This window comes from Schistocerca gregaria, chromosome 5, assembly GCF_023897955.1.
Source record: "Schistocerca gregaria isolate iqSchGreg1 chromosome 5, iqSchGreg1.2, whole genome shotgun sequence".
In the NCBI taxonomy this organism is placed as follows: Eukaryota; Metazoa; Arthropoda; class Insecta; order Orthoptera; family Acrididae; genus Schistocerca; species Schistocerca gregaria.
Window position 1 is genome coordinate 309922671 of NC_064924.1, and position 12533 is coordinate 309935203.

The 12533-nt window shown below is 44.3% G+C and overlaps 1 protein-coding gene across 1 annotated transcript in view; it reads left to right on the top strand.

The window, feature by feature from the left end:
- LOC126272568 (acetylcholine receptor subunit beta-like 1) overlaps positions 1 to 12533 on the top strand; it is a 795469-nt gene that overhangs the window by 251474 nt on the left and 531462 nt on the right. The window contains exon 2 of the mRNA XM_049975489.1: positions 11011 to 11147. Coding sequence (XP_049831446.1) covers positions 11011 to 11147 — 137 coding nt within the window. The remainder of the gene's footprint in view (positions 1 to 11010; positions 11148 to 12533) is intronic.

Below are 12533 nucleotides of genomic sequence, written 5' to 3' on the forward strand. Positions count from 1 at the left end.
ACCATACCATGGCCCGCACGTTCACCGGATCTGACGCCCCCGGATTTCTTTCTGTGGGGAAATTAATTTGCTATCGTGATCCACCGACAACGCCTGACAACATGCGTCAGCGCATTGTAAATGCATGTGCGAACATTACGGAAGGCGAACTACTCGCTGTTGGGAGGACTGTCGTTACAGTTATTGCCAAATCCATTGAGCTTGATGGACATCATTTTCAGCATTTATTGCATTAATGTGGTATTTACAGGTAATCAAGCTGTAACAGCATGCGTTCTCAGAAATGATAAGTTCAAAAAAATGGTTCAAATGGCTCTGAGCACTAGGGGATTAACTTCTGTGGTCATCAGTCCCCTAGCACTTAGAACTATTTAAACCTAACTAACCTAAGGACATCACACAGATCCATGCCCGAGGCAGGAATCGAACCTGTGACCGTAGCGGTCGCGCGGTTCAAGACTGTAGCGCCTAGAACCGCTCGGCCACCCAGGTCGGCTGATAAATTCACAAAGGTGCATGTATCACATTGGAACAACCGAAATAAAATGTTCAAATGTACCTACGTTCTGTATTTTAATTTAAAAATCCTACCTGTTACCAGCTGTTCGTCTAAAATTGTGAGCCATATCTTAGTGACTATTACACTGCCATATATGACAAAGCGAAAAAAGTGGTCCAACTAAAACATTCATATTTCTTTACGTACTACACGAATACGTAATAAAAATGGGGTTCCTATTTTTAAAAAAACGCAGTTGATATCGGTTTGAGCTATAGCAGCGCCATCTAGCGGGCCAACCATAGCGCCATGTGGTTTCCCCCTTCAAGCTAGACAAGTTTCGTTCTTTGTAGTTTTTTCGTTTGTCTTATTTCGTGAGATATTTGGCCGGGTCACGATCAATGGACCACTCTGTATAGCCCGACTGTCCAACGCACACAGTCTGCTACTCTCTCCAAATAAGTAACCTTTCTGGCCAACATCTGTGGTCACTAAAACAGACTTACAAACAATGTGATCAAATGGATACTACAGAGATCGAGTAAATTTATCGAATTCACAACTTCACTCACAATTATGGTCAAAACGTCTTGCAAAATCGACGTGGCGAAGACACTCCCCTTTCAAGGTGTTCGTAATGTTTCGGCTCATCAGGGCTACCTGTTTCCCCTTTAGCCGTTATCACCTTTGCAGATTTTTCCTTTGTGCCCCAGCCCGCCGCCTGGCCAGCTGTTGTGCGTGACAAGCTCGTGGAAAACAGAGGTTGATGAAGAGCCCGTCGTTAAATTAACGACTCCCGGAGGCGCTACCAAGCTGCACCGGCGTGGGCCGCCACAATTGCGATAAGGCCGTGGCTGCTGCCGGCTAGCGGTACCCAGGGCAGGGAGTCGATTGCAGTACAGCACCGGCGAGGGGACCGGACCGACGCGGTGCGGTGCGGTAAGACCTTGCATCCGGTCACGTCTGATTGCAGTGTATAGCCCAAGTCTTGAAGAAGCGCTAACTGCCGGCGAGTCATTAGTAACCATTATTATCTTCATCTACGGAAACTACTATGAAGTGCATGGCAGAGGATACTGTCCGGGCTTGTTTCTGTGCTATTCACGAACGCACCGCATGAAAAATGGTTGGTTAAACGCCTCTGTTCACTCTGTAATTAGTCTTGCTTGCTACTGACTTGAACATTTATGTAAAGGGAGCGTTAAAAAGGCGGCTGTAATATATTTCTAGCTTCTTCAGTCAAATCTGGTTCTTCAAACTTCTTCAGTAGGCTTCGGCGATAGTTTGGGTCTGTCTGCAATAGTCTGCCAGTTCAGTCTTCTCAGCATTTCCGTGACACTCTTCTGTGAGTCGAAGCTGTCACGATTCGTACCGCCTCCCTCTCTGCGTATGCATATCCCTGAACAGTTTTCTAGGGCGGGCTGCATTAGTGTTTTGTAAGTGATCTCCCTATACACCAATTCGGTTTTCTTAATGTCCTAACAATTAACAAAATGATTCCACTTGCTTTATCTTCGACTGAGTCTATGTTATTGTTTCTTATCACATCCCTATAAATTGTTAAACCCAGGTATTTGAAAGGAATAGTAACTCATTCATTGTAGTCATAGGATATTACGTTTCTAGGTTTGTAAAGTGCACAGTTTTACGTCTCTGAACGTTTAAGGCAGGCTGACAATCTATGCGCCACAGAACAAGATACGACTGAATATCTGTGCAGCTTTTTCCAGACAGAACCTCATTACGGGTTGGGTCGGGTTGTTTGGGGAAGGAGACCAGACAGCGAGGTCATCGGTCTCATCGGATTAGGGAAGGATGGGGAAGGAAGTCGGCCGTGCCCTTTGAAAGGAACCATCCCGGTATTTTCCTGGAACGATTTAGGGAAATCACGGAAAACCTAAATCAGGATGGCCGGACGCGGGATTGAACCGTCGTGCTCATTACGGATAACAGATATGTTACTACTCATATTGTGTGCAAGGTCGTTAATATAAAAACTGGACAGCTACTTCTACAACACACTTGTGTGAGGCACCATCAATGGCTACATTCAAGATAACATTCTAATTCCTCACTACCACTAAATCCTCAATCCAGATCAGATTCCGCTAGATATCTCACGTGATCGTATTTTCTATAGTAATTGTAGCTGTGATGCTGACAAGGGGAATCCCCCACAGATGCTCTTCGACACAATAGAAACTTTATACGATGAAAGCAAAGGAACATGTATTTCGGCATAACGCCCAACACTGAAAAGTTTCCGAGAAAATGACGGTCAAACATTCGCGTGGCCTAGAACCAAGTAGCAAAGTGGCTAAGAGCACAATTTCGAATGTTTACGCCCCGTATTCAAATCCTAGCGTACGGTAATTCATTCTTTTTTTTCTTTAGGTCACGGAAGTATACAACATCAATACTGTTCGTCATGTCGTGAAATACAGTGAAATGATTAACAAAGGGAATAAGCATTTCAGATCCTATTAAAATTGATTTTACTCTCAAAAATCTTACATAATTAGTAGATACTGAAAATGAAAAACACTTAACTTTTAGTTTATTAGTTGTTGCTTCGATTTTTACTTCTATGGTTAAAGACAATCAATACAGTTCCCATTTATGGACTCTGTTTTATATATAGCAACAAGAGCAACGTACGGAGAATATTACGCCATAGTCACATCTTTTATGAGAATATTTATAAGAGAAGCAACGTCCTTACGTTGTTAAATACGTTGCGATTTGGCCATAAATCGGCGGTAAACAACGCATTTTCTGAAAAAACTGCAAACTGATCATGGATCACTTTGAAAATAGGGCATTTCTGCAATAGGCGAATTAACTAATCACTAGCTTGTTTTTCAATAGTCAAGAAATGCTTTATCTGGCTTTCTTGGTCCACGGGTTTCAGGATGCCATGCTCGAAAAGCGTGAAATGGGTTTCATATCCTAACATCATGCTTATGAAACACGTAGTAGCAAAAATATATAGCTTTAAATAACCATCCCTCCCACCGAGCATACTTAGTTTGCCGGACTGAGCGCCTGAACCACTAACCCACCGCGGCCGGCGATCGAATTATCGTTCCTGTCGTATTCCTAAATATCGACCATTTTTCTTGGGAATAATGCTACTTGTAATTTATATTCTCTATGTTAGCAGATCTAAAAGAACAAAAAATTCGCCGAAACTTTCACTAGCATTCTTGAATGACAACACATTTATTAATTCTGCTAGTAGAGATCACACTAATTACAAGCAGTATTATGTAATGTTCTGTGATATGTCACGATATTAGCATTTACAGCAATCGCCAATGACAGATGTTTGTATTTTCGTAAAATGATATCTAATGCTGAATGTACACTCCTGGAAATGGAAAAAAGAACACATTGACACCGGTGTGTCAGACCCACCATACTTGCTCCGGACACTGCGAGAGGGCTGTACAAGCAATGATCACACGCACGGCACAGCGGACACACCAGGAACCGCGGTGTTGGCCGTCGAATGGCGCTAGCTGCGCAGCATTTGTGCACCGCCGCCAAGGTGTCAGCCAGTTTGCCGTGGCATACGGAGCTCCATCGCAGTTTTTAACACTGGTAGCATGCCGCGACAGCGTGGACGTGAACCGTATGTGCAGTTGACGGACTGTGAGCGAGGGCGTATAGTGTGCATGCGGGATGCCGGGTGGACGTACCGCCGAATTGCTCAACACGTGGGGCGTGAGGTCTCCACAGTACATCGATGTTGTCGCCAGTGGTCGGCGGAAGGTGTACGTGCCCGTCGACCTGGGACCGGACCGCAGCGACGCACGGATGCACGCCAAGATCGTAGGATCCTACGCAGTGCCGTAGGGGACCGCACCGCCACTTCCCAGCAAATTAGGGACACTGTTGCTCCTGGGGTATCGGCGAGGACCATTCGCAACCGTCTCCATGAAGCTGGGCTACGGTCCCGCACACGGTTAGGCCGTCTTCCGCTCACGCCCCAACATCGTGCAGCCCGCCTCCAGTGGTGTCGCGACAGGCGTGAATGGAGGGACGAATGGAGACGTGTCGTCTTCAGCGATGAGAGTCGCTTCTGCCTTGGTGCCAACGATGGTCGTATGCGTGTTTGGCGCCGTGCAGGTGAGCGCCACAAACAGGACTGCATACGACAGAGGCACACAGGGCCAACACCCGGCATCATGGTGTGGGGAGCGATCTCCTACACTGGCCGTACACCCCTGGTGATCGTCGAGGGGACACTGAATAGTGCACGGTACATCCAAACCGTCATCGAACCCATCGTTCTACCATTCCTAGACTGGCAAGGGAACTTGCTGTTCCATCAGGACAATGCACGTCCGCATGTTTCCCGTGCCACCCAACGTGCTCTAGAAGGTGTAAGTCAACTACCCTGGCCAGCAAGATCTCCGGATCTGTCCCCCATTGAGCATGTTTGGGACTGGATGAAGCGTCGTCTCACGCGGTCTGCACGTCTAGCACGAACGCTGGTCCAACTGAGGCGCCAGGCGGAAATGGCATGGCAATCCGTTTCACAGGACTACATCCAGCATCTCTACGATCGTCTCCATGGGAGAATAGCAGCCTGCATTGCTGCGAAAGGTGGATATACACTGTACTAGTGCCAACATTGTGCATCCTCTGTTGCCTGTGTCTATGTGCCTGTGGTTCTGTCAGTGTGATCATGTGATGTATCTGACCCCAGGAATGTGTCAATAAAGTTTCCCCTTCCTGGGGCAATGAATTCACGGTGTTCTTATTTCAATTTCCAGGAGTGTAGTTCCCTGAGGACATAATTAGTGGTAAAGCAAAGTAAATAAAACAAATAATATTCTTGTAAAATTATTAATTTATTTACGTATGGTGCTTAAAATAAATCGCTTCCCCTCTTTTTTTTCAGAGCCACCAGTGTTCTGACGGGCTGGTTTGATGCGGCCCACCAAGAATTCCCCTGCTGTGTCAGCCTTTCCATCTCAGAGTAGCAATTCATCCTGCGTCCTCAATTATTTGCTGCATGTATTCCATTCTCTGTCTTCCTCCACAGCTTTTACCCTCTAATTCTCCCTCTATTGCCCTGGAAGTTATTTCATATGCCATAACAGAAGCCCTGTTATTCTGTTCCTTCACCTTGCCAGTGTTTTTCATCTATTCCTTTCCTCGCCGTTTCTGCAGAGAATCTCCTCATTCCTTACCTTATCGGTCCACCTAATTTTTAACATTCTTCTGTAGCACTACATATCAAGTTCTTCGATTCTAAATTGTTCCGGTTTTCCTACAGTACAGCCATTTGAACTATTTGAACCAAGTTGTCGCTTGGTTTAATCATAAATATAAATCTGAGTGACGATAAATGTTATTGTCTTTACATAATTAGAAGTCTTATCTTCTCAATGACCTTCAAATCGTGGGATACACCATGAGTTTTTATACATGAAATTCGTGAGTTTACTCATGGCACTTTTGTTGTCTATGCTTGCGGTTACTTTCAGAACTCAAATCAATAATCAAATTAATTAATTTAATAAGACTGAAACTTAAATTGTTAGTGTAGCCATGTACGACCACAGTAAAATAAAAACAGTGAATAGTTGAGGGAGTATGAATGAGAACAGTGGTGTATTTGAGTTTACAAATTAATGACAAGTTTTATTGATCCTCTTGTAACTACAACTAACTGATAAATCCTATACAAAAACGATAAAGATAAATCAGGAAAGGAACGGTGTTTGATTGGCAAACGTATATTGGGATGGAACCTAATCAAATTCTCCCTTGAATTAATTGCCGGCCGCTGTGGTCTCGCGGTTCTAGGCGCGCAGTCCGGAACAGTGCGACTGCTACGGTCGCAGGTTCGAATTCTGCCTCGGGCATGGATGTGTGTGATGTCCTTAGGTTAGTTAGGTTTAAGTAGTTCTAAGTTCTAGAGGACTGATGACCACAGCTGTTAAGTCCCATAGTACTCAGAGCCATTTGAACCATTTGAACCCTGAATTAATCATTTTTACAACGCCGTTTTTGTTTACATGAATTCACTGTGAGGTCCAACTCTGTTCAAATGGAATCAACTACGACCAAGTATATCACAAACATGGTTCACCCGAGAACAGAGAGTTGTGAATATCATTTAATAACCCTACGCCCGTGAAGCAGTATTTTAATCTTTCACCTTGATTCAGGCGACAGCAAAATATCATCTCACAGCGACCGAGGAGTGGCGCGCTGCAGCAGCTGTAATATTCTGACGCGTCCTCGAAAACTTGCAAACTACGCAGTCTGACCTTCTGATTATCAGAACGAAGGAAACTTCTTTATCAGTGCCCTGAAAACCCGGCAGATTTCAGTGCGTGGTGCATCTGTTACCTGGTCTGGCCAAAATAATTTGACTCACAGGTACGACGGTGCGTGTGGAATTATCAAAATGTCGGACAGCTCATGGCGCACGATATGTTCAAGATGATATGTACTTCTACTGTCGGTACAGTTGGAACTGCCACTGGCTCGTAGTCCACCACAAGATACAGACCACAAGTGTCACCCACTAGTGAAAGACCTGAAGTTCTCCATCAGGGAGAAGCAAAACGCGAAGAAAGGCAAAGAATTACAATCACTTTGCACCAAGCCTCGGTATTGGAGCTAAATTAGCAAAAACACCCGCTCTTTGCACAAGCCAATCAAACTGTACTATATTCAATGAATCTTCCCTCTTGACTGTTCTGTTGGCCTGTTAGCCAATCCAGACACAGTACCGGGGTTCCCTTTCTGGGGAGCAAGCCTGCGCTTTGCATATCCTGAGAGGAGCCACTCAGTTACTCCAAATCTCTCTCGTCTAAAGGAGGAGATTTTAGACTAGGGAGGCATCGTTCTCACCGTTAGAATGGCGACATTAGGGGAAAAATCTATCTAAATGGGACCACAATCCCTCATTTATGGAGAGATCTAATCTTTCCAGGCCATCCATTTCCAGTTTCGAAAAAAAAGAAAACTGTTAACCTTCCCAGACAGTCGTGCCCATGAAATATATTACCGCTCGTTAAAAGAACCTGGCGACTTCCTGGCGTCAGGGGAGCTACAGCTTGCCTCCACTAAACACATTCACCAATCGCTGTGTCTGTATCGTCCCACTTCTAACATGAGAAAGCACAGAGTTTAATGACCTCCCCATAGTTTTCACAAAAGCTCAGTGTGCAGCAGAGTCTCTTAAATCTCTCCCTCCACCCACTTTCCGCAAACTGGCCGCCTTTGCGACGTACTGACACCTGGCCCAGGTAAAGTGCTTTGAACCCCAAAAGGAAAGAGGAGAATGCTATGGCCAGAAGTCCTTCTGCAGGTACTATCCACTGAGTGCTGCTTCCCAGAATCACTCACACAGCCTGATCGCTACACTCAGAATTAATGGTCCCCAAGTCATCTCTCTCACCTTGTTCTCAGACACTTCTACTACGGCCACTCAGTTACAAGTTCTTTACAGGTTACACGTGTAGTTATAAGACCTTCCGCCCAAAATTTCTTTATGTAAAAAAGTTGTGAATCACACATATCAAATGTAGCGCTGGAGAACACTGAGATCATGACCTAAAATATGAGCGTTAATCTTACTGACAATGTTGTTAAAGAGACAGCGCGGCGCATGTCTCTCAACGTCCTGGCTGGTTCACTGAGTCATCATCCCCCAGCCCAAACCGCCAAGGATAGTATCTTGAAATTTGGAAAGGGTTTTGATCTTATGTTGTAGGCATCGTTTAACAAGGTGTTTTTCGAAATTTCAGCTCTAAGTGCGTGCAATAAGGTTTTTGAAAATGTGTCGATATGAAGGCAATTTTGAAACTAGAACTCCGAAAATTGGTATTTGGTTTCTCAGTCAGAAATAAAATAACTTGCGTTTTAAAATGTTTGAAAATTAGGGCCTTAACAGAGTGAAATACGAGGTGAATGACTTTTTTAAAAAACTAAATCTCTAATAAAGCTAACTCTATGAAAATTTGTATCTGTATTTGATTATAAAGAAAGAGCTCTGATGTCTGGGATCAAAGGTTATAGGGAAATATCACCATCAGAAAGGCACGATTAACAGAAAATTCCAACTCCAGTCACCAGAATCGCTTTTTGGTTAGCAGTACATTGGGAAAACTGCACCCTACTTTGGCCTTAACTAGTGGGAAGAGTAGTTTGTGAACTAAAATTACGAAAACTATATAATATTCACCACGACCAATCGGTTTTGTCAGAGTTGTACAGAAAAAGAAATGGACCTTTACTACACTAACTTTTGATTAGGCCTATTATTTGTTTAAAAATTATTTTTGTTGTAATTACGAAGAAACTTAAACATTACTGATGACAAAATAGATACCGCATTTAAATGCGATTTCATGTACAGGAATATCCGTTCGAGATAAGAGAATTCAGTACCAAGTGTTAGACTGGCACTAACAACTACAGAAAAACTTATCCGATTTGTCTCTTTTTTAAATTAGCTATACCATATTAAATTAAATCCATTGGAATACTTTAATCGTATAAAGATTAGCAGCCATGTAAAGAGTCATTGACTCTTTTATTAAATTCTGGTATCTGGTCTTCACTGTAGTTTGCGTAAACTAAATACACTGTTTGCACAGTGTGTAGACTTGCACACGAGCAACTGTCGTAACAAAAATTCCACTAGAGAAAAAAAAAATCTCTGCAGACCATAAAATCTTCATGAGGGGAGCAGCAGGCGCTTAGCTAGTTATGCATACATATTTTAAAAAATGGACACTTTAGTCATCCAGCAATTTAGAATAAGAGCACTTAATGACTTGTAGCAAACTTCACAATTTCAAAACTTAACGAAACCCACACAATGATGAAAGGAAAAAAATTTATAGCTTACTACCTTTTCACCGTTCACTGCGGTATGAAGCATGACGTTTTGATTTATTACTTCATTAGTACTACTACTACTACCTATACACGCGACACATTTTGGATGCAGTATTCGCATACACCACCATCGAAGTTATATCATTGTACGACGCGTAGTTAGGAGATATTGTCGCTTCATACGTGGTGATTTAATTTGTTACTACTTTACTACGAATTCCATTTCGAACACATTCCGCAGTCGGTAGTCACATGTGTCACTCCATGTGCTGCAAAAATTATATCATTGTATAGCACATCGTTCGGGAAATATGACGCCATAGACATTGAAATGAAAATGAAATTGCATGGTGAAATTCGCTAGAAATTCAGGTGAAATATGTATAGAAACATGTGTGAAATATATTAAATATATGTGAAATATACCTGCCTCGCGCGTACACGGGTAAAAAAACTCATCCTAAATCTCTGGAACGATTTCAGCTAAATTTGGTACACATATTAATTATGATCTGGAAATAAATATTGTTGGGGTAAAACGAGCAGACTCCTATTGGTTGGGGTGAGCGAGGTAATGTGGAGAGAGAATGGGGAGGAGGAGATGAACAGACAGGGGGGGGGGGGGGTGGAGGAGGAGTGGACACACAACACACACACACAACGCACACACACACACACACACACACACACACACACACACACAGTGTGTGTGTGTGAGAGGGAGAGAGAGAGAGAGAGAGAGAGAGAGAGAGAGAGAGAGAGAGAGAGAGAGAGAGAGAGGAGGGCGGGGTGAAATGGGGATTGGATAGTGAGAGGGGTGAGAAGGGGATGGACAGACAAAGAAACAGGAAGAGATGGACAGAGACAGGGAGAAGAAGAGACAGGTAGAGAGCGGGTGGAGGATAGGATGAACAGAGTAAGAGGAGGAGATGCTCAGCGAGAAGGGGAGGGGATTGACGGAGAGAGGAGGGAGGTGGAGATGGCCAGAGAGAGGGAGGAGGAGGAGGAGGAGATGGTTAAAGAGAGGGGGAAGATGGCATGGAATCAGAGGGGAGGAGGAGATGGACACAGGGAGAAGCAGCAGATCAGCATAGGAGGGAGGAGCAGATGGACATGTAGAGGGGGAGGAATAGACAGATGGAGAGAGTTGCAGGAGGAGATGGACAGAGTGGGAGGGGTGGAGTAGTTGGATAAAGAGAGAGGTGGAGGAGATGGGGAGAAGAGGGGATGAAGGATGAGATGGGCAGAGAGAGGGGAAGATGGAGACCGATTAATAGAAGACTGGAATAATACCCGGGCAAAACAGTGAACTCACCTTCTACACAAATAATTCGGAACTAGTAATGATACTCTTCATGCAAAAAAAGATCGTTTACAAACTAGTCATTGCGTTCCTCTGATGAGATGTACCTAGGTCCTACATCATATTTTACTTCTGTTTCTGTTGCAGGCTTTTTTCCAACATAATGTTCAGAGTTCTGGTTGTCCGTCTAGTAACAAACCTGTTTAAATTCTCCTCAGCAATGCCTGTGTGGCACTAAGTTGTCACTACTGCACTTAGGGGTTATGGGGCACTAATTGTATTCTTGTTTGTTGTTTTTCTCTGTTGTGACGATTCGTCTTTCTTCGTGCCTCCACAGGCTGGTGCTCTGAGGACGAAGAGCGGCTGGTGCGCGACCTGTTCCGTGGATACAACAAGCTCATCCGGCCCGTGCAGAACATGACGCAGAAGGTGGAGGTGCGCTTCGGACTCGCTTTCGTTCAGCTCATCAACGTGGTGAGTACCGACCTGCGTCACTCTGTCACTGTCTGGACCACATGTTGCGGAAGAGAGTCTCCCATCATCAACGAAACCACCCATCATATCTTAACGCTGTTCCTCATTGATGAGTCGGAACATTATGACCACCTACTTACCAGTGTGCTGGCCCACCTTAGGATTGAGACACAGAGGCGATTCTAATTCGCCTGGTAGGCTTCCGTATGGTTGTGGCACTAGATATCTGTGTACTGTTCACGCAGTTACCGCAAATTACAGCCATGGAATTCAGATCGGGCAAATCTCATGGACAAGAGATCAATTTCCCGCAGTTATGATGCTCAAACCGCTGCAGCACGATTGTGGCCATGTGACGCTGACAGTTATCCTGCCTGAACCGATGCTGAGTCACTGCTGTCATATCGCCATAGATTACTACTACAGATTCCAATGATGGCCAAGTGAATGTTCCCCAAAGCATAATACTGCTCCGATCATCCTGCACCCGTGTCGCAGTGCGTATTTCGAACAGCCGTTAGCAGCCAGACCAGGCATCGACCTGGTGTTTCAATAAATGTGACTCATTCAAACAGGTTACGTTCCTATGGCCATTGCAGTCGTAACTGAAGATGTCGTTTGGTCAACGTGGAAACATATACGACTGTTGCGGACAGCATATCTGCAACAGCACAGTACTCTGTAGTCATATCTGCCACACATCGCCTACTATCCTTCTTCACAGAACGAAAACTCCCGCGACCTCCACATTGTTTTATGAGGCGAGGACGTCGAGCACCTTGTGCTCTATTAGTGGTTTCTCTGCCCTTCAACCAATTTCTATAGATGCTCATGACTTAAGCACGAGAACAGCCAACCATTTTCGCCGTTTGCAAGATGCTCATTGGCAGACGTTGGGCCACAACAATCTGCCCTTCATCAAAATCGCCACCAGGCGGCATTCAGTCTCACTGTTGGCAGTGGTCATAATGTTTAACTCATCGGTGTACTTCTTCAATATACAAAAAGGACTAATCAAATAGAACCAGCAAGCCTATCAGATTGTTCGCACACAATATTGTCGTTCACAGGACACTAATGTTGATGGATAATCGCAAGTAAATCCAAGACTTGGGCAAGATTATATTTGGTCTTATGATGACAGCGTTCTTTGAATGTCGATAAATACAGCACAATACAATGCCTAAGACAAAGAGAAACTACTCGAAGGTATCAGATTACGACATAAATATTGACCTTCTGTACCACGTCACATCGTATAAGTATTGACAGGGACCACTAAGCAGTGACATGAGTGCCTGCTTGTATAGTTTCTCGCTCAGAGCGATAGCTGTAGAGACAGGGTGGTGAGCCAGACTGACATCTTATCCGCGCGGGAGATTAACG